Source organism: Heloderma suspectum, chromosome 7 (assembly GCF_057233095.1).
Source record: "Heloderma suspectum isolate Gila_16-S chromosome 7, 16-S_ref, whole genome shotgun sequence".
In the NCBI taxonomy this organism is placed as follows: Eukaryota; Metazoa; Chordata; class Lepidosauria; order Squamata; family Helodermatidae; genus Heloderma; species Heloderma suspectum.
In genome coordinates, this window is record NC_139464.1 from 104,874,810 (window position 1) to 104,897,840 (window position 23,031).

General features: G+C 40.8%; 1 protein-coding gene across 8 annotated transcripts in view; it reads left to right on the forward strand.

Annotated features, from left to right (window-relative positions):
- The window catches only part of SRPK2 (SRSF protein kinase 2), a 144,874-nt gene that overhangs the window by 117,196 nt on the left and 4,647 nt on the right, over positions 1 to 23,031 (forward strand). For 2 of the 8 annotated variants that reach the window (XM_084811468.1, XM_084811463.1), the window contains 5 exons: positions 5,819 to 5,922; positions 6,020 to 6,127; positions 12,807 to 12,876; positions 13,541 to 13,633; positions 14,004 to 14,096. In XM_084811468.1, the coding sequence (XP_084667594.1) occupies positions 5,819 to 5,922; positions 6,020 to 6,127; positions 12,807 to 12,876; positions 13,541 to 13,633; positions 14,004 to 14,096 (468 nt within the window). The remainder of the gene's footprint in view (positions 1 to 5,818; positions 5,923 to 6,019; positions 6,128 to 12,806; positions 12,877 to 13,540; positions 13,634 to 14,003; positions 14,097 to 23,031) is intronic. The other 6 variants (XM_084811464.1, XM_084811471.1, XM_084811469.1 and 3 more) reach the window with 4 other exon arrangements.

Below are 23,031 nucleotides of genomic sequence, written 5' to 3' on the forward strand. Positions count from 1 at the left end.
ACTGTTCTTTGCCATTTTTAGAAGTGGGTTGCTCTCTTAATAGCACAATATTACATTGTTAGGCCTGGAATCCAAAGAACTCTGTGATTAGTACTGTGCACCAAAGTGCCAGTTGGCTTGTGTTTTTTGGACAACAGTCCATCAGGTCATATGGCAAAAGTCGAGGGGGCATTCAGAAGCAGTTTGTGATATGACATGGGGCTCTGCTGTTAAAAGGGGGGGGGCGATAATAAGTCCGACTGGTGTTTCCTAAGCTCTTGGACATGCCTTAAGTAGCTCTTTGGATACCAGCCTAGGATGTGAGGGCACATCAAAAAATAAGTGTTGCTTGTGATACTATCTCCAATGATATTACTGTGTGTGTGCGTTTAGTGCATGTTATTTCATGTAGGTTGTGCATTGTCTGTTTCTCTAAACAAGAGTTTGCAGTACTGTGTTTCACCTCTTATATGACTGAAGCAGTATCTGATTTGCAGTTCTGGTTCACAGCCATTATAAACAGAGATATGCATTTTTAGGAAGGGTTTGTGTCCATTTCTCCATTTTGTGTTTCCATCCTGATGCCTTTGGAAGTTCCACCTATGTGCAGATATTGGAGCCATGCAAAGCAAACAGTATTTATTTTTGGAATTTGCATAGAGTGAACCTTGCTGAGCAACAGAAGTGGTCAGATGTGGACATTGGAGCTCTTAGTAATATTTGGAGATGTGTAGTTAGCAGCGATCCATGATTTCAGAAATGAGGCATGCTTCAAAAAAGTCTGATACACTGAAAAGCAGGATGTTCACCAGATTTCCAAACAATCCCATCAGAAGGCTAAGGATCCTTGAGTAAAATATCATGCTGTGCAGCACAACAGATCCTCCAGGAATTCACAAAAGGCTGTCCTTTTCATTTCTATGGTACTCTGAGTGTAAGTGGTGGTTCGGTTGTTTTTTTGGATGGAGGAAATAAAATGTTGTGTTCCTCCACTCCTACAGAGAATCCACAGCCATGACTCCAGTTCCAAAGCTTGAAAAGAGTTCTGAACAAAGGGAAGCCCATATACTTAATTTGCAGCCTTGGTGCTTGACAGTTATACACTTTCTGGCAAAGAGTAGCCTTAGCTGCACCTTGATGCCTGAAATTGGATGGATAATGTTCCCAGTTTTTAATATTCAATTCCCACCTACAACTACACAATAACGTAAGGAACAGTTTTACAGTTGTTCCAGTAATTAAAGAAAGGCAGCCATCTTGCCTAAAACTCTTCTGATGAGCACCTACGTTTATCTACTACTCAAGACAAAGATGTACTCTTGTCTACTAATGTCCCTGTAATTGACCCTGACACAGATAAATGATCAATAAATTATCCATAGTCCTGGATACTCAAGTCAACTTAACCCCAACCACTGCTTCTAATCTGCACTCCAGCAGGGAATCCAGGTAAGATCTTGTTTTTCCAAACATTTCGGTTGCTGTTTGTTAGTATTAAATTTCTTGGATGCTAGGGTTTTTGGCTGGGAAGGGAATTTCATTAGGAATGAAAGGTATTGCTATAATAATGATTGTTTGGGGAGCCATAAAATGCCCCCCCCCCTCCAGTTTGGATAAGCATAATGAATACAACTTTGAATCACAGAAAATAGAACTATTTGCTACTGTTAGAGATTGGGTGAAATTTACCTGTGAACATTGTTAGTCATGCAGAGCACTCTTCATTGTGCTTTGCTTTGTTCAAATACAATTGGGCTGGTAACAGATGGTGTGAGGGAAGGGGAAGAGAATGATTTATAGATGTCTCCATAATTATCTTCGTTGCATCTAATACATACGTTTCCTTTTTCCTCCTGCATTTGCACAATAGATTGTTGAAAGGATATTGGCTGTATGAAAGAAAGAGGAGCCAAAGCTGGCATGGGAGCTGCAATGGGCTAGCCAGGAATTGGTAGAATCCTTGGACCATGGAATAATAGAATTTCACTAGCAACTTGAGAAGGAACTTTGGGAACTGAGTGACCTGTTGGTCAAAGGAAGAGAATGAACAGAACACCTGGAACATGGGTAGCCAAAATGGAGAAAGCAGCAGCAATTTATCCCAACACCTCTGGACTCCATTTATATTCCTCTAAACTTCTTCAGTCAGATGGTTCAGGTCTGTGGCAGTGTGGCCTCTGGCAGTATTTGCAACATTGAAAAGCGAGCTATGGACAGCCCGAATGAGAACCTTTGTCACTCCAGGCCTTCATTTTCTTGTAGAGCTGAGCCTCTTCATGGGATTGTAACTGCTCTGTAGCACAACTCATATCGTTGCACCAGCATTGTCATAATCAGCATCTCTAAAAAGAAGAATAAGAGCGCATGGTGAAATACAAGATGGCAGAGAAAACAATGACACAGTTTTCAGCAGCTGTGAAGTTCACTTGGTAGTCAACCCAGTTTGAGAATTATAAGCCTAGAATTTGTAAACCATATTGCTTCAAATCTATGAAATGCTAATGGAGGGTATATAATCATGTATATTCACACTACAACTTCAGATGTGTAAATACATGTAAAACATATTGTCAATTATTTGTTTGAGAACTGCAGAAATGCCCCAATAAGGAGACCTGTTTGCTTCCAGAAGTTATGGAATGTTGATGACAGTTGAGCCTATAGAGATAAGAGATAAGAGCCTATAGAGATAAGAATTATTAATTCATTCACCCTATTGTCTGGAGATGGAACTTTTTGTTTCCTTTAGATCCACAATGCTGCCCATAGAAAACAATGGAGAAATCTAGGACTTTATTGTAGCTGTGATTGAGCATGTCCACTCAGAAACAGGATAACAATAAAGAGAGGAGTCCATACTCATTGTAACTTGGGTCTTATTTTATGTGATAAATGTGATTTTTTTAGTGTTTAAAATGCAGTGTGGCTGCATGCAAGTCAGTAGAGGACACAGGGTCTACATGAAGGGGATTTGGGTGGGGAGAGTCTGGGGGGGGGGAGTTTGAGTAGATTGACCATTGTTGTAACTTGAGGGATGTCTTATGTAGGGGATATTTGGCTGGAAATCCAAACCAGCCTCAGCCCCAGCCCCATCTCTAACCTCCAATATTAACAGTGTAAGGCACTGTGGCGGAATGCACTGTCATAAGCCACGTTCTCATCCATTGTCCCTCCTTCCCAACTTGCAATATGGGGGTAAGGGATTGTCTTGGCACTGGCATCTGCAGGGCATTTAAAAATATTTATAATCCCACAGTGTTGAGGATGTCTGTTGAGGGGAACGGGGAAAAGAGGGAATTTGCTGAAGCCTCTAATACCTGTTTACAGTGAATAATCTGGAAGGTTTGGGGTGGAGAGATGCAATTGCCCCACGCAATTAAAAAAACCTCCCCTCCTATGGGAAGTTTCAGGCAGCTCCTTCTGTCTTTTCCACTGTCCAGAAAATTTCCCACCCCACTATATAGTAGTAAATGCACTCAGGTTCAGGGCTGGCGGCCAGGTAGAATCAGGGCAATTGTTGTTTATGGATATTTTTGTTGTTAATTGGTGAGTTTATAGAGTTTGTTAGGATTTTCTCTAACAAGCTTTACTTAGAAGCTGCATGTGGGAGTCTAGAGAATAGTTAAAGGTTTGTGAATAATGATTACAAGTGTGGGTGTAAAATGGAGTCAGGTTTAGCAGCCAGTGAACATGATGATCAATAAGTAAACAAATTCCGAAAATAGATATTGTCTACCTGATGAATTGGAGAATAATGAGAATTTTACAAATCAGAGAACACTTCTGAGAACTGAATCATTCTCAGGACTTCTGATGAACCTCTGCTTGCTTAAGCATAAGAAATTCGCCCAAAGGATAATTCAGTATATTGAGAAAGGGAATGATTCAATGATGACTTCTGAAGTCTTTGAACTCTGAGGTGCTTTTCAGTTAAAATCTAGCACATTCCCAATATATTTCCCTGTCTTGGATTAGGGCATTGGCCATTGTTGTTCTTAACTTTGTTTCCCATCAGCATGGCACATTTGAAATGTTCGGGCTAAAGAATCAACAATTTCACTTTGTACTTATCTTTTTTAGTGGTACAAAAATCTAAAATATAAGATTTATACCTTCAGTTACTGTATTTTTCACTTTATTTCAAAAGATATTTGACTTACCTGTTAAATGTAGCTTTACATTAACGTTATGACCCAATTTACTAGCACACTTGTGTTATTTCGCACTGTTATACTAGCAGCCACCACCACCACCACAAAACATAGAATAATGGTGTGAAATGGCACACAATTGGGTGCAGATTGATGGAGTGTGCGTGTGTGTGTGTGTGTGTGTGTGTGTGTGAAAACCAGATAACTCACACAAGCTAACCTTTAAAATATTTCAGCCACTTTGGAATCAGTTGTGCTCGTACAGGACAGCATGGCTACTATTTTGCTATAATTCTGTATAGTTATATGGTAATTTCTTTTGTGTTTTCTCCATTGTGGGTTTGTTTCCAGAGGAGTGCACAAAATCAGAATGAAGGTTTACTCTTACCAAAATATACCAGAAATGATTTCTGCTAAATGAGGCATAAGCCATGAACATCATTTTTAGGCTGCTACTTACCAACAGGGCAGGCTTAACACACAAGATTAGTGAAGTTGGCACACTGTACAAAGAATTCCTAAGCAGCATTTATTTTAAAGTGAAGAAAATGTGAGGAGATAGTGAAAAGCATTCTGAGAATGGAAGAAAGCAGGCTGAGGGAGTGAAGGACTTTCTAAGACTTGGAGGAAAGAGGGAAGGGCAGAAGGACTGTATTGGTATTTTACCAAAAATGCCCAGTATGCAGCTGGCTGGGACTAGGGAGAAGAGTGAGTGAACAGGGGAAGGTATGGGGCCAATTTGATGCCTTCTCAGAGTAAGACGACTTGAGTACCAGTATAGAGTGGTAAGGATTTCTTGGTTTCTTTTCTGATGGTGGGAAGAAAGGGAAAAGTGTGATTCATTCTTAGGGTCAGGTGCCACTAGGACTACATTTGTGATTTGACCGAAGCGAGGAGAGGATAAGTGGGAGATAATTTGCCACAAACAAAAAACGTGTGTTTCTTTTCAGAAAGCAAGGGTTTGTGATTTTCCAAATTCCAGATGTTGCCAAACCTGTTTTTGTTGTTTTGCTTTGGGGTGAATTTTCATTCCATGGATGGTTCAGAGTAATGAAATATGAGGGGCTTCATTTTTGTCCTTGCAATAATTGTTTGCAACTGACAGGAGGCAGAGCAAGGTGGACATGCCATGTCTTGTACAGGATGTTACTGGCAGCTAAGACAGCTCTAATTCCGTGGTCTGCTGCAACCATGCACATGTTATAGGATGATGGTCTCTACAATTGTGTTGAATTTGTGACTAGCACTTATCTGATTTGAACTTAATAACATTTTGTTCGTATGCTGTGTGTGGTTAACTTTGTAGGGGTGGGGAAGAAGTGTAAAATATTAACCCAGATGTTAATTGACAGAAGAGAATATGCTAGATAAGTTTTTATTCTGCCAAATTACATAGGCTGTTTTCAAAGTTGTACCTAATATTATAACATAAAACAAGTTAGGTTATTGAGCTGTGTAAGTATAGGGTGTACATTTTAAATTTTCTTTGTGCTGGTGTTGCAGTGTATGTATATTGTTTTTAGAAATTAACAGACATATCGATGGCAAATGAGGTAGAGCTGCATACCTGTTCTCCAATTAAACTGCCACTTCAGCTGTACCTGAAGAGACCTTGTAGAATCAGATTTTAAAGATAAATGCCACATTATATGCCGTGGATATTAACGATGCTACTTCTTTGCTTACAGTAGCAAAAACTCGTGCTGCCGACTTACTGGTGAATCCACTGGATCCAAGGAATGCAGATAAAATTAGAGTTAAAATTGCTGACCTGGGAAATGCTTGCTGGGTGGTAAGTATAACTCATTTTAAATGTCTGAGTTTGCTCTTTGGTGTGTCACCTAAATCTTAGTGCTTTCTTATCACTACTGTTTTTTTACCATTTTTAGCATAAACATTTTACTGAAGACATCCAGACACGGCAGTATAGATCGATAGAGGTTTTAATAGGAGCAGGTTACAGTACACCTGCTGATATCTGGAGTACAGCATGCATGGTAAGAAAAAAGACTACACTGTAACATTGTTTTGCTGCTGAATCAGAAATAGATTATTAGGATTTTTGGCCAAAGTAGCTGTTAAATAGAAAACATTGCAATGGTAATAGCTCAAGTGATTATAGTTTTGTATTGTAGATTTTGGATGCTCTGAGGCATTGGCTAGAATCCAAAGAGCTAGTTTTTGCGTACCTAATAGTTGTTAAATGGAAAAAGTTGTAACAGTAACAGTTCAAGTGATTATAGTTGTAGATTTCAGATGTTCTGGGGCATTGGCTAGAATCCAAAGAGCTACTTTTGGTATACCTAGTGAGATGTTTTTAATTTTTTCTTTCAACAGCAGATTCCCCCTGTGCACAGCTCAAATTGTATTTGAAACTCTTCTTTCATTTTGCTTTATGTTACCCTGTAAAGTATGTACACAAATGGTGCAACGTAAATAACAAAATTTGCTTGTTATTCAATAGCAGAGGGATTTCCAGTATGAGAAATACAAGTCCAGATCTTGTTGTGTGAGTGGAACTAGTTCTGTGGAGGGTTTGTGTGTCTTTTTTTGCCTTTTGATTAAATACAGAATGTATGTTATGTGTAAGTTTATATTTATGAAAATAAATATATAAATTACACTACAATTGATTTGGGTCAAAATGCTTTATAAGCTGCAGTCTGTGTACTGTTCTATGCATCCCTGTGTATTGTTCTGTGATTTCAGTATGACTTGTAACATGTAGGATTACAGGTAAAATGATTTAAGTGGATTTGCTACTGTATCTGATTTCCCCAAAGCTAGTGTCTAATAAGCACAATAGTGGTACTTCAGGATGGACGTACATAGGAGTAGACCTAAGGTCTTCCAACTACGCTAGGCCTGCACAAGTTATTATTGTTATCACGAGTCACCAATTTGTGCCGAGTGTACTGATGTCATCCAGGAATATGTATATACATATATATGTGCATTGACAACTAAAAAGGGGCATCATGCTATATTTATCTATTGCATTTATATCCCGCCTTTTTTCCCTTTGCAAGGAACCCAAGGCGGCTTACATTATCCCCCTCCTCTCCATTTTATTCTCACAACAACCACCCTGTGAGGTGGGTGGGGCTGAGAGTCTGTGACTGGCCCAAAGTCACCCAGGGAGCTTCCATGGCCGAGTGGGGACTAGAACCTGGATCTCCCAGCTCCCAGTCCAACACTCTTGCCACTACACCCCACTGGCTATATCGCCTCTTGTGTACAAAAGCATGTTTTGTGTATTGGAGCTAGGAGAGGTGTAGACATAATGTCTACCCTTGGCTAAGAGAGTGCGATCAAGCTGTGGGATTGTGTGTGTCCTCCCTCGTAATTTCCCTCCATAATCATGAAGAGGATGGTTCGCCATGAAGGCTGCTTCGGTGACAGGCTTCTTCACAGTAGTTAAAGAGTAAACAGTATTGCTCAGCAGACTCACAAACCACTCTGCTTTCAGCAATACCGTGGTGTTGCCTCCACTGTGATATGGAAGTCCATCTTTATGTAAAGTCTTCCAGAGGTATGTGCAACATGTCAGATGTCTTTTGTTAACCACTGTGATGCAGTTCAAAATGCTTAGATGGTGGAAGGTACGCAGCAGGCATTAATTAGTCTGTTCTTTTAAGAAGTAACAAAGTTTAATGGAACTGGCTGTGCTTTCATGATAAAAGACCTACATACATAGGGTGCACATAACATAGGTTTGCCACAATGGATTTGAGACTGTTCTGGTTTTACCATAGCAGAAGTATGAACTGTGTATATGGTGAGACCCTTCTGTGAGAGCCAAAGCAGAGTCTCTCCCCATCCAAGAGGAGGAATATCATTTCAGCTGCTGTGATAGTAAAGCAGAATTGTGGCTGAACGTGTCAGAAATGATACTGTCATTGACTAGGTCCCTATTATTTTATCAAGCTATGTTTTGCTCATTAGAGAGAATGCGAAAGAAGCATTCCATTGGGAAGAGGACTGAGCAAGCACTGCACAGTATGTTGTTACACCAGCTGGAAAGCCATGATGTACAGGAATCTGCTTCAGCTGCCAATAGTCTCGCCAGTGCCACTGCTGGAATGAGAATGGGAACTGTGATTCCATTGCTTGTCTTTATTCAAGCTCTTTGGATTGGAGCCAGTGCAAGTGATTGCAATGATCATGGCTCCACCATCAAACTCTTATTGTTGCGTTATGCATTCATTGGTGTTTGTTAGCCATTGGGAGGGCAGATAGCCCAAGGCAATTTTTGTTAGTATGTTTTATTTATAGGTGTGTTGTTACATAAATAAGTATTCAAGTAATGATAACTTAAGAAAAATCATACCGCCCACATGTGTAACTTCTAACTTTTTAAAAGGAGTGTTACCAAAAACAACAACAATTAAGACAGGAAACATTACAGAAGATATTAAAATGCATAGTTCCATTCCATTTGGTCACTAGGAAGGATATTTTGTGGAATGATGGGACAAAGGGAGGATGCATTAGAATAGTAAATTCACGTCTGTTACTACTTTGTCACAGATACTCTGTATATCCCTTCCTTGAGAATAACAATAGAGCACACATGTTTGTGTTCATGATGATGTCATTTTGCAAGTGCCTGAGAGTGGGAAGTGCTAGGAGATAGTCACAAATTCTTAGTCTGTGCAAGAATTTGCATTTGAAAGGGAGTTAGACAATTGACTTCACAACAAGACTTTTGCAGGTTTCCAGCATGTTAATACAATGAACAAAAGGAAAAGCTATTTCTAACTAATGAAATGGAGTTTATATTATTACTACAGCCATCTTATCTTAAGCTGTTCCCCCCTACATTATTTTAAATTATACAATTTTCACAACACAGGGATATCTACATATATACAAGAACAGAAGTCTAACAGTTCATTCAGTCAGATCATCTCAAAACATAGATGTACATTAGGCATTATCAGATTCGTTCTGCAAAAATTCAATAACTGGTAACCTGTTGAGCCAAAAATTATTGTAATTTTGCCTATCTTCTTTTGCCCTTATAAATAAAGTAAGTGTAGCCATTGCTGACATTTTAGAGAAATATTTTGCATACCTAATGGCTATTACCATGTAATCAGTCAATTCATAATGCTATTTACGTATAGAATCGTTAGTGTAAGTCAAAAGGAAGAGTAATGGATCCAACCTTATAGTATAGTCTAGCCTTTTTTTCAATTATGATTTTAATCTTTTTCCCAAATATTTTTGCTGCTAGGCACATCCACCACATGTGATAGAAATCATCTTGAATTTTAGAACATTTCCAGCGTTGAGAATTGTAATTCTTATTGATTTTGCTTATTGTCACAGGAGTTACATACCGCTTTGCCATTATTTTGAAAGACTTTTATGTAATATTCACACATAAGGAAAATGTATTTCCTCTCATCCTGATTGAACTGTGGACCTTTTTCCTAAGGATCTCTAGGAACTTTAAGAACCTTAGTTCTTTAATGAGGCAAGCAGATGATGACAGTGAAATCTCATGACTTTCATAACTTTACAATTTCTGTTTGATTTCTGGAGGGTCTCTGTGCCAATTAAATATGGCTAAAGTGGGTTGTGTAGATGTAGCCTTAGTAGGCAAAGTGTTTTTCAGATTCTAGTATTTTGTTTTTGTTTTTGTGGTGTGTGTGTTTTGACTATGCAATCTGTGTGTGTGGTTGGGGAGAACTTTGCAAAATTTAAAAGGAAGTATGACTTCTTTTCTGGTGAGTTCATTAGTTGGATTGTTATTAGCATTATTATTTCCCCCTCTTTTAATGCCACCTTTCCTCCAAGGTGCTTTCCATTTTACTTTCATAACCACCCTGTGAGGTGGGTTAGGCTGAGAGATTGTGATTGCCTAGTGTCACAGATATCTGATTTGTACCTGGGGTGGGATAGGGCGGGGCTTGGAAACTAAGTCTTCCCACTCAAGGACTCTATCTACTGCAACCCATTGACTATCAAGTATGGTATCTTAACTCAAGATACTCCATATTTTTCGAGAAAGGGAACTGGACTCATTAATTTTAGCAAGAAGTTTGAATAAGATATATGGAGATGTAGCAGATCTTTCTTGTCATGGGAGTGAACCATAGAATTGTTTATGCAATTGATGAAACTGGGAAGCAGCTGACTTAAGGATACACCTTTCCATGCAATGCATGGATTGACTTGTGGAACTCCTTGCCAGTGGATTGGTGTGAAGGACCACTTTATCAGGTTTGTTCAACAACATAAGGTTAATCACTTCTCTCTTGTCCAGGTGTTGGAAGCTGAAAGTGAACAATGGATAGATCACCTCATCAATTACTTTAAGCTTTGCTTGAAAATATTCTGTATTGGTTCTTGTAGGACCAAGATAGTGGGATAATGGGCTAATTTGTTCATGTTTTACTCAATTAAATGAATATGTTACCTTTTAGATCAGGTGCACAGAGATGGTAGCAAAAGTCTCCCTTTATTTTTCCAATTAACAGTGCTATACAGGTCTACTCAATAGTAAGCCCAGAAAAGAGACAATTGTCTCAGGATGCTGGACAAGATTTTATTAGTACAAAGAAGGGCTTTTTACTAATAAAGCCTTGTCCAGCATTCTGAGATGATTCTCTCTTTTTTGGGTTCACCTTGGATGCTCCCCCACCTTTGCATCACTAGTCAGTAATAAGCCCCACTGAGTTCAGTGGGACTTACTCCCAACTTAAGTGTATATACTGGATTGCAGCCTCAGTTTATTTCTGGCTGTTTTTAGTCAGTTTCAGTAAGTTTTTTGGGATTCTGCCCTAAATTTCGGTCACTGTCAACAAGCAAACTGTCTTGTCATTTGCTTCTATTTGTCCTTAATTTTTCTTTCCTAATTCTAAATCCAGCATAGAAGGAAAATTATAATTCTTTGTTTAAGTGTTTCTACTCTAGCTCTTAGGTAGTCATTTGCAAGCTTCATAACAATGGAATCCTTTCTTGACAAGATGAAAAAGATTTCTTCCCAATCATCTATCACTTAGGCGGTAATATAGATTATAATGAATGGAGCAGAAGGTTGGTGGATGCTGTTTGCTTTGTATGATGGGTGTGTGAAGAGAATGTACTGAGGGCACATCTGGCAGTTAAAAGAGTATTATATTGCTTGTCATAATGAAGGGTATAGTCATTGCTGATATTCTTCAGGATGTGTATAAATGTAAAATTTAGTATCTGGTGCAGAATTTGGCTGAGACTTTTATCTCTTATTTAAAAAGAAGTTTAGCTCTTAGGATTGCAAAGATCGAAAACAGAAGCAGTCACTGCAAATTGCTTCAGTACTGAGTGGGGATAGGTCTTACATGCTGTGTGTGATTTACACATTTCTGCTTTTGGCTTTTAGTCACTTTCTCCATACCATTTATAACTAAGAACGTAAGAAGAACCCTGCTGGATCAAACCAAGGGACCATCTAGTCCAGCGTTCTGTCTACACAGTGGCCAGTCAGCCGTCTGTGGGAAACCCACAAGCAGGACATGAGCGCAGCAGCGCCCTCCTGCCCATGTTCACTAGCAGATGGTGCACATAGGCTCACTGCCTCTGATACTGGAGGTAGCACATAGCCATCAGGACTAGCAGCCACTGACAGCCTTATCCTCCTGTAACTTACCCCATACTTCTCTTGCTACTCCCTCCTTACCTCCTCCTCAGAATTCTACAAAATACGAAGTTCAGAATAATATATTCTGTAAAATGCAGGATTCAGTACACACTGAGAACATTTTTTGCAAATTAAACACATGTTAATATATTTGTTTGCATAACTGATTTTCTGTGTAGAAATGTTGTGCATGGAAAAAAATGGTCTATGCCATAATTGCTTTTGTGAAACTTGTATACGCTGTTTAAAATGTTTGCATTATTAAGCCATGATGAAAATCTCTTGATTTCTGCTGTTTTAAAACGGGTAGATGAGGGACAAATGAGCACAACTAGGGAAAAACATCTCAAACGTTTCATGCATATTACCTAACATAGCAGACTTGGGGCAGGTTGCACGATATTATTTCACAGTCTTGCTGTGGATATTGAAATCATCTTACACTATTCCACACTGTTGGTTACCTTAGACTAGTACTCTTAGTTCTGGTCTAGAGTGGATCTTGAATCCAACTCTTTAGGGCTAGAACCTGCGTAACTCGTTTTTGGGTAAGCCCAAGAAAGCATGTGTATTCTTAAATAGAAACCCTCTAAGGAGACTTCTGAAAGTAGACTGTGATATAGTATTATGGTTTTCAAAGAAAAAAGTAAGTTCCATTGGGCATATTCAAATTGTTGGGTGTGCCTAAGGTAGCTTTTTAGATTGCAGCCTAGCAACTGAACCTGGACCCTCATACTTTTAATTGTTTTGTATGTAAATGGTTTTTATATTACGTTTTACATTGTATTTTTAAGGTTTTAATCTTTTATAAACTGCCCAAAGAGCTTTGGCTATTGGGCGGTATAGAGATTTAAGAATAAGAATAAACATGCACATGTCCACTGAACTATGGGGTCTTCCGGGAGACGCTCTTTATTTAGTTAACTAATCTTCATTTGCATTTTAAAACTAGGCACAGGCTTGTTTAAAATCGTTCCTTCTATGGGTGGCAATGTCTGTGTTGTTTTGAGGATGTTCTTTCTCATGCCTGTCTTGCTTTATCCTAGGCATTTGAGCTTGCGACTGGTGATTATCTCTTTGAACCACATTCTGGTGAAGATTATTCCAGAGATGAGGGTATGTATCTTTTAAACATCCAGATATTGTCCTGTGCCTCTTTGTGAAGAGGCATAGTTTATTAGTTCAAGTCGACTACTGACAAAAATGTTCTCATTTCAGAATATAAACATCACATTTTTTCCTCTTTAGTGTAAAGTCTCATCAGTAGGTGGGCAGTCTCACTTCTGCAGACACACTCTTCTTTCCTAGGCCTTGGAAGGATTAATCTTCTCCTGTAAGATCTGCATCTTTGTGTGGAGACATTGAAAACACAACAGCATTTTAGAAACAAAACTTGACACAGTGTGGATGCATCTCTTGACACCAAACTAAATGTTTAGAATGCTGAACATTCTGCTTGTGACAGCCAATTGCTAAATGAAAAGCAAACCAGCCAGAATTAACTCCTGCTTCCATCTGTGTACCTGCCCATTTTCCATGCTTGTTCGCTTGTAATGTCCTTTGCAGTGGTAATAACATGGGCATCAGTTATTTGGTTTTCTTTCTAAGTGCTACTAATGATGCTGCCAGTCCTGGAAACCTCTGCATGGGTTTTCTGCAAACATGGTTGTGTTTGGAACCGTTTTGGATTTTTAAACTAATTCCATTTTCTTCCCTCTTCCTTTATCCCATCCTCTCCCTGCCCTTCCCATTCCTGTGTCCTTTTTTCTCTCCTTCATAGACCACATAGCACACATCATAGAGCTGCTAGGCAATATCCCAAGGCACTTTGCTCTTTCTGGAAAATATTCTCGGGAATTCTTCAATCGCAGAGGTAGTACCTCTTCTTTTTGAAAGGTGCCGTGTTGCAGACAGAAGTGGACTGGCAGTTGCTGGCTGAAGCCTGTGCCACTAAAATACATATCCCTATCTGCAAAGGAAATATTAGAAACACACTGAACGATTGTTTGCTTCACTTTCACAAACAATGCCATTACCTCTTAATTTGTTTCTTTTGGCAAAATGAACTGCTTTTCTAAATTACCCCAGAAGTGAATAGCCCTCATCACCAGATTTAATAGCATTCATGCATTTTCAATAAGAATCTGTTTCTGTCTGTACCGGGCCAGTGTTAGTGTGTGCATGCAATGTATTGATTAAACTGTTGTATGTTTCTGTTTTGCTTGAAATGTTCTCAAATGCAGATCACATAGCATTGATCATTGAACTGCTGGGGAAAATCCCTCGAAAATACGCTATGTTGGGGAAATATTCCAAGGAGTTTTTCACCAAAAAAGGTAACAGTATTTCTGCAACCCTAATTTAAACTGTAGCTCTTTCCAAAAGAAGACACTGAACACTTTTTAAATATGTAATGAAGAGCCTTGTTGATTTTTAAGAGCGCATTAAAAAAGTTGCGTACATGTGAATTTTCAGTTTTTAAGAAGAGCAATCAATAAAAGAAGACTGCATTTTTGGCAACATTGAAACAAAAAGAAGATATTTAAGATGCACTGTTGGCTGATTTTAATCTGAAATACTTGAATAGTCAAAGTACAAATAGTCAAAGAAAGACTATTCAAAAAGAAAGACTCTTCAAGCCCTAAACACATTCTGATATTATCCTGAAAGGACTGAGACTACAACACTACACTTGTCTGAGAAGTCAGTGCCCTGAACTGCCATTTGTGAACACCGTTCAAGAAGACTGATGAGCCCTATGCGGACATTCACCCCCATGACATTAGCATCACGTGAGGAGCAGAGCAGGGCTGCACTCACTGGCCCCATCCCTTCTGTCGCATTCTCAATGCTTGGGTCCACCATTCTCTACACATTGGAGGCGGGGGAAGGTCTAAAGCGGGAATCCTGTTTTACCCTGGGAGGCTCCCTGTGTGAGGTCAAACCCTGTGTGAATGAAGGGGGGGGGGCAGAAGGGGGGGGCAGTAAGTGCAGCCCTGCTGTCTCCCTCACATGATTCTAATTGTAGCCTCAGTATTCCTTGCTTATGTTTTTTTTTCTTGATGATGGTCCCTTTTTAAACAATAAATCATAAATTTTAAAATATATTTGGAAGTGCTAAATTAAGAGTGATTTCACATGACTTGATTAACATCTTGTAAAGAAAAAGACAAAAGGCACCCCCCAGAAAACTATGTAAGATTAACCTGGACAATTGTGGGGCATCCCTCCCTCCCCCCCACCCCCTTTCTCTCTCTCTCTCTCTCTTTTGATAGCTTCTTCTCCATTCCTAAAAATGTAAGTTGATTAGCAGGAACTCATTTGTAATCATGTGAGACATAATCCACACTGGCAACTTGTACATTATATGATGGATCAGTGCTTAAGAGCATATATGTGGGGCTGGACCATGGTGAATCACTGTTGGATTGTTCCATTAGAGCTTCAGCATTTATTAGGTGGAGAGGTTATTGCAAGTTAATAAGAAAACTTGGAGTATTCTCTCTCACCCAAGCCCCACTTCCATTAATTTTACAGAAGTGTACAAGACAACTTTGATGATCCTTTAACACAATGCTTGCCCTTTTTGGTGTATTGAATACACCACATAGTGCAATCAAAGCTGTAATTTGGTTTGGTAACCAGTTGGCTGATAATGTTCCAAGTTTTCCCAAAGGGTGATCTGTAGACAAACTACTTTGCTGTATGTAATCTAGCTTTGTAAAAGATTGCTGCATAGAGTGAAAACTAGGGTCATTGTGAGATTTCAAAGAGGGGTACTCAGACATGCGAGCAGGTTGTACCCACTTTAATTCTGAGAGCATAAGGGCAGAGGGAGGCCTGAATGAGGTTCCTGCCTCCAAAAGGATTAGCACTATCAGAGATGATTCAACTGTCATGTGCTAGAATGCTCAAATGGATCTCTTCTCTAAATGTACATCCATCCTTGAAGATAGATCAGCCATATCATCCCCATAGTGCAGATAAGGGGCTTGCCTGGGGCCACCTTGTGAGTTCATGGCAAAGGCAAGTTTCAAACTGGGAGCATGCTGATTCATAGCTTCTATGCTAGATCCGCTCTTTTCTGGCTAATTCTTTCTCCTTTTTCTTCTCTTCCTTGTATTGTCCCTCTGCCTTGCATGGCATGCTACAGTGACTTGGAGAGTAAGGGAGGTCATGAATGGGAGAGGTCATGAAGTCTGTGCAAGGTCATGCACCACATAGGTCCTCTTCAGGAGAAATTGCACTACACTCTCTTTCAAGGCAGCAGGCACTACCCCATGATAGAGTGAGGCATTTACCACCCCCTGGACCCACTCTATCAGTACGATCCAGCAGGGGTGGATCGATTGGGTGGGTCCATGGAGTGGTAAATGCCTCATTCGGTCAAGGGGTAGTGCCTGCTGCCTTGAAAGAGACTGTAGTGCAATTTCTCCTGAAAAGGGCCTCCCTGGATCCAGAGGTGTGTGAGAACTACTGCCCCATCGCTAATATCCCTTTTGGGGCAAGGTTCTTGAGTGTGTGGTGGCTAGGCAGCTTCAGACATTCTTGGAGGGGACATTATCTGGACCCATTTCAGTCTGGTTTCAGGCCAGGGCACAGCACTGAAATGGTCTTGGTTGATCTGACTGATGACCTTCCCCAGGTGAAAGATAGGGGGAGTGCTGCCCTGTTGATCCTCCTGGATCTCTCAGCAGCTTTTGATACCATTGATCATGGTACCTTAGTGTATCAGCTTTGTGAGATGGGAGCTGGGGACACTATGTTACAGTGGTTTCACTCCTACCTGTAGGGCCGATTCCAGAGAGTTGTATTGGGGGATTCCTGTTCTACCCCATGGCTATTAAGATGTGGGGTGTCATAGGGTTCTTTCTATTCTGTGCCCCATGCTGTTCAACATCTATATGAAGCCACTGGGTGAGGTCATTAGGAGTTTTGGGGTGGGGCGTCACCAGTACACTAATGATGCTCAGCTCTACTTCTCCTTGTCGTTGGAGTCAGCTGGGATGGTGAAGGTGCTGGTCCAGTGCCTGGAGGCTGTAATGGGCTGGATGAGGGCCAATAAACTGAAGCTAAATCCTGACAAGACAGAAGCTCTTGGTGGTTCCCAAGTCTAGGAACTGGACAAGCGACTTGTCCTGGATGGCATTGCGCTCCCCCTGAAAGAGCAGGTGTGTAGCTGGGAGTCCTCCTAGACCCATTCCTGTCCCTGGAGCCCCAGGGGGACTCCGTGGCCTGGAGTACTTGGGGCCAGGTTTGGCTGATCTGCCAGCTACAGCCTTTCCTGAACGGGGATAACCTAGCCACAGTCGTGCATGCACTGGTAACTTCCTGATTAGACTACTGCAATGCACTTTACAGGGGGCTGCCCTTAAGGAAGACCTGGAAGTTGCAACTAGTGCAAAATGCAGCAGCTAGACTGTTGACTGGAGCATCATGGAAAGATCATATAACGCCAGTTTTAAAGGAATTGCACTGGCTGCCAGTACGTTTCCGGTTGGAATTCAAGGTGCTGGTGGTGACATTTAAAGCCCTAAGCAGCTTGGGACCTCGATATTTGAGGGAGCACCTCTCCCTGTATATGCCTGCCTGAGGATTGAGATCTGTTGGCGAGGCCCTCCTCTGCATCCCACCATTGTGAGACATACACTATGGTGGGATGTGGGAGAGGGCCTTCTCTGATGTGGCACCCCGATTGTGGAATACACCCCACTTGGAGGCCCGATTGGCACAGACTTTGGTTTTGTTTCAGTGCCAAGTTAAACCATGGCTTTTCACCAAAGCCTTTGAGGACTAATTGAATTCCCTAAAGTTACACACTGTTTTAACTGTTTTATTGTTAGATTTTCTGATTGGTGTTAGCTAGTCTAATGGTTTAATATGCTTTTAGCTGTTTAAATTATTTATTGTTTTATACTGTTTAAATTGATTGTATCTGTATGCCACCCTGAGATCTTAATGATATAGGGCAGGATACAAATGTTTTAAATAAAGAAATAGACATAAATAAATTTAAATGTCCACTCCTGGACATTATTACCTTGAGAATAAGCTCTGCATAAACAAATTAATCCATTTTTAAAAACTGAGTTTTAAGTTAATACAGAAACAAAACAGGTATAGATTATGAGGCTGTAGTGTTGCAGTGTATTACTCCAGAATTTGAATTGTGCAGGTGGAGAAGCAAGGGATGCCGGATGTGCATTTGCATTTGCATATGCGATAAATGGATACCACACTTCTGTGAATAAATCTTGGTTTTCCAATTCTTTTCTAAGTCTCAGTCCATGCATCAGTTTTTCAGAAAGAGCTATTTTCCATATTCTGTACATCCACTTTTTGTATTGATATATGATGATTTCCAATGTAATGCAAGCTCAGGTCGGGCAGCTCCAAGCATAACAGCAATCTAGTTTTCATTTAAAAGTTGTTCTCATCTTTGAACATTGAAAGTAGGTGTAGGGCTCCACAGTTCTTAATCTGCCGTTGTAATTTCAGGTATTGTAGAAAGGACTTGGTTCCAAAAATCTACAACTATTGGACATAATTGCCACATATGTATTAAGGAACCAATGTGACCACATCCTCTCCAGCGCAGTGATGAAAGAGATTTTTTAAAATTGTGGTTTTTAGTCAGGGTGAAGTGCCACCAGTGAATTACCTTTGTTGTGGCTTCCCTTATTTGTGCTGAAAGTGTATAAAGGGTGGGGTGGGGGGTAGACCAGAGGCACAACCATTGGTGTTCCCTTATAGATGTGGTCAGCTCTGCTTCCCACTAATTTTAGCCCTGATGAGTTTCCTTGGATGAGATCGATTAACCATTTATATAATATGGAGACTAAACCTTTCATGGAAATAGTCTGGGGTAAGCATGCATTTTCAAAGATTGTTAGCACTCCAGGAATACCTTCTTCTCTAACTAGTGTTTTAGAAAAAATGATTATTTGGTGTTTTTGTAGCTAAGAAACCCTAACCCCTTGTAGACATGCCTTCAGGATAGGGAGGGAGATGGCTATCCCCTTATAAACCAAGTTTCTATCATGGAGAACTCCTCTCTCCCTCCAACCCAGGAACTGTGCTGATTAGGGCTGTCTAAAATTGGGTACAGTGGGGAGGGGGAGGAAGCAAGAAATCTGGCCCATGGTTTCCCAATTTAGAGTGTTGGTTTATCAAAGGGCTTTTCAGATTTCTCTATTTCAGCTTTGCTACACTGCTTAAAGGGAAGTACTTGGTGTGGGAGGGTGCTATTTAATGTTTCCATAGAAACCCAGGTTATGGCTGTATCATTTCTATGATGCTTGTTAATTGCTTGATCTGGAAAGAGGCAATTGACTTGATAGGTATAACTGAGACTTGCTGGGATGACTCTTATACAGCAACTGAAGGATATAACTTGTTCAAAAAGAACAGGAGGAACAGAAAGGGAGGTGGGGTTGCACTGTATGTGAAAAATACATATCTCTGCACAGAAATACAGGATGACCTTGTTAGCCCCATTGAGAACTTCTGGGTTAAAATAAATGGAGCAAAGAATAAGAGGAACCTGGTGGTCGGAGTCTACTACCGGCCACCCGGTCAAGGAGAAGATGAGGATGAAACTTTTGAAAAGCAAATAGCCAATGTTTTTAAGGAAGCACAATGTAGTAGTAATGGGGGACTTCAATTTCCCTGATATTTGTTGGGAGACAAATTCTGCAAAACATGGCCCCTCCAAGAGATTCCTGAGTTGTGTGGCGGATAACTTCCTCCTACAGAAAGTAGAGGAAGGAACTAGAGGATCAGCTATCCTTGACTTGATCCTAACCAACAGAGATGACTTAGTGGATAAAGTAGCAGTTGCAGGAACTCTGGGGGAAAGCGACCATGTTGTACTTGAGTTCTTGGTTCTAAAGGAAGCAAAAGCCGAGTGTAGTCAAACGCGTACCCTGGATTTTAGGAAAGCTGATTTTAGTAAACTCAGAACAATGATCAGTAAGGTCCCATGGCAAGCAAGCTAACGAGAAAAGGAGTCCAAGATGGGTGGGAACTTTTGAAAAAGGAAATGCTCAAGGCACAATTATAACCAATTCCAACAAGAAGAAAAGGAGGAAAACAGAAGCAGCCAGTGTGACATCACAAAAAGCTTAGAGATGACCTGAAAACAAAAAAGGACACATATAGGAAGTGGAAAGAAGGCCAAGCAACAAAGGAAGAGTACAGGCAGGTAGCACAGAATTGCAGGGATGGCGTCAGGAAGGCTAAAGCTGAGAACGAGCTGAGGTTAGCAAGGGATGCTAAAAACAACAAAAAGGCTTTCTTCCGATACGTGCATAGTAAAAGACAGAGAGAAGAAATGGTGGTTCAGCTGTTAAGTAAGGAGGATAGCAAAATGATAACAGATGACAAAGAAAAGGCAGAGGTGCTCAATTCCTATTTTGGCTCAGTCTTCTCCCAAAAGAGGGTTTATGACCCTCCCCTGGCAAGGGCGAAGTACAGGCTGAAGGGGCGGGATTGCAGCTTGAGATCGATAGGCATATGGTCAAGGAACACCTAATTACTTTGAATGAGTTCAGATCTCTAGGGCCAGATGAACTGCATCCTAGAGTAATAAAGGAACTGGCAGAAGAACTCTCAGAACTGCTGTTTATTCTCTTTGAGAAATCTTGGAGGACGGGTGAAGTGCCAGATGACTGGAGGAGGGCTAATGTGGTCCCTATCTTCAAAAAGGGTAAAAGGGAGGAACCTGGGAACTACAGACCAGTCAGTCTGACATCAATCCCTGGGAAAATTCTGGAGCAGATGAGAAAGCAATCCATCTGTAAGCACCTTGAAAACAATGCAGTGATTACTCGAAGCCAACATGGATTTGTCAGGAACAAATCCTGCCAGATGAATCTGATCTCATTTTTTGATCAAGTAACCTCCCTTGTGGACCGTGGGAATGCTGTAGACATAATATACCTCGACTTCAGCGAAGCTTTTGACAAAGTGCCCCATGATCTCCTGATGAGCAAACTAGCTCAAAGTGAGCTAGATGAAACAGTGATCTGGTGGATCCACAGTTGGCTACAGAATCGGACTCTAAGAGTGCTTATCAATGGGACTTTCTCAAACTGGGGGGAGGTAACGAGTGGGGTACTGCAGGGCCCAGTGCTGGGCCCAGTGCTCTTCAACATTTTTATTAATGACTGGGAGGAGGAGGTGCAGGGAATGCTGATCAGATTTGCAGATGACACCAAATTGGGCGGGATAGCTAATACTTTGGAAGACAGAAACAAAATTCAAAGTAATCTCAATAGACTGGAGCTCTGGGCAGAAAACAACAGAATGACATTTAACAGGGATAAATGCCAAGTTCTTCACCTCGGAAAAAGAAACCAAATGCACAGTTACAAGATGGGGGATACATGGCTCAACAACACGACAAGCGAGAGGGATCTTGGAATTGTTGTTGATCACAAGCTGAATATGAGCCACCAGTGTGATGTGGCTGCAAAAAAGGGAAATGCCATTTTGGGCTGCATTAATAGAAGCATAGCTTCCAAATTCCGGGAAGTACTAGTTCCCCTCTACTCAGCATTAGTTAGGCCTCATCTGGAGTACTGTGTCCAGTTCTGGGCACCACACTTTAAGAAGGATGCAGACAAGCTGGAGAGGGTTCAGAAGAGGGCAACAAAGATGATCAGAGGACTGGAAACAAAGCCCTACGAGGAGAGACTGAAAGAACTGGACATGTTTAGCCTTGAGAAGAGAAGACTGAGGGGAGATACAAGAGCTCTCTTGAAAGGTTGTCACAGAGAAGAAGGCCAGGATCTCTTCTCGATCATCCCAGAGTGCAGGACATGGAATCATGGGCTCAAGTTACAGGAAGCCAGATTGCGGCTGAACATCAGGAAAAACTTCCTGAGTGTTAGAGCAATACGACAATGGAACCAATGACCTAGGGAGGTGGGCACTCCCACACTGGAGGCCTTCAAGACGAGGCAGGACATCTGTCAGGGATGCTCTGACTTGGATTCCTGCATTGAGCAGGGGGTTGGACTTGATGGTCTTGTAGGCCCCCTCCAACCCTACTATTCTATGATTCTATGAGGCAGAATACAATTGTAAATTGGGTATAGCAAATCCTCCTCTCATTTGGCTGTGGTACTGTGCAGCCCTAATTAATCTAGATTTTTTTTCTCTTTGTTGATAAATCTCTCTAGTAGTTTTTGCCATTTTTTTCAGTTTGTTATCTGCTGGGGGAATGGGAATCATGTGAAAAAGGAAACGAAGCTTGGGCAGAATTATTATTTTTATGGAGGCAATGTTGCCCAGAATTGTTAGCTTCATACTAGCCCATGTTCTTAATTTATGTTTCATCTATTTTATAACAAGTGTGTAGTTTTGTGGAATCAGCTGTTGCAAGTCCTTTGGTATTTGAATGCCCAGGTATTCTAGGTAGGAGTGTCTCAAAGTTAGTTGGGATATATTTTGAAGTTTCTTTTGGGTTTGAGGTAGTGTTTATAGACAAAATAAGTCAGATTTATCATAATTTATTTTAAGACCAGTATAGTGTTGGAAAGTGGCCAATGTTTCTTTAAGTGCTGGTATAGCTGTTTCAGGATTGGAAAGAAATAGGACATCATCTGCAAAAAGATTAGTCAAGTGGGTGGTGGGCCCTATCATGATCCCTTTAATTTTAAGGTTATTATGAATTGTTTGTGCCAGGGATTCTGTAGCAATGGCAAAAAGAAGAGGGGAGAGTGGACACCGTTGTTTTGTCCCCTTATGCAGGTAGAGAGTCCATTTTGTTTGTATGGATGAGTGCCTTAGAGGTAGCGTAGAGCTGGGCCACTGCTGTCTGGAAACGCTCACCCATGCCATGCCCATTTTCTGTAAAACTTTGAGCAGGGCCATTCCACTTGATCGAAGGCTTTTAAAGCATCTAAGGATACAATTGAGACCAGGGATTTAGCAGCAGCCATCTAATGGCCTGTCATTAACCCCATTTGATCCATATAGATGTCCTGTGTGATTAATTGATTCAGTTGCTTGGCTAGGATGGATGTAAACAGCTTGGTTAAGCACTGTGAGTGGGCAGTAGGACCCTGATAGTTTTGTGTCTTTACAGTCCTTAAATGACTACCACCCCTTGCTCTTTCCCACGATTTTGGATTTCATTAAAGAGGGTTGCAAGACTGAGGTGTCAAAAGCTTTATAAAATTCCCCTGTAAAACCATCAGTGCCAGAGGATTTGTGCAGTTCCAGTGTTTAATAGAGTTTGTGACCCCTTGTTATATTACAGGTTGG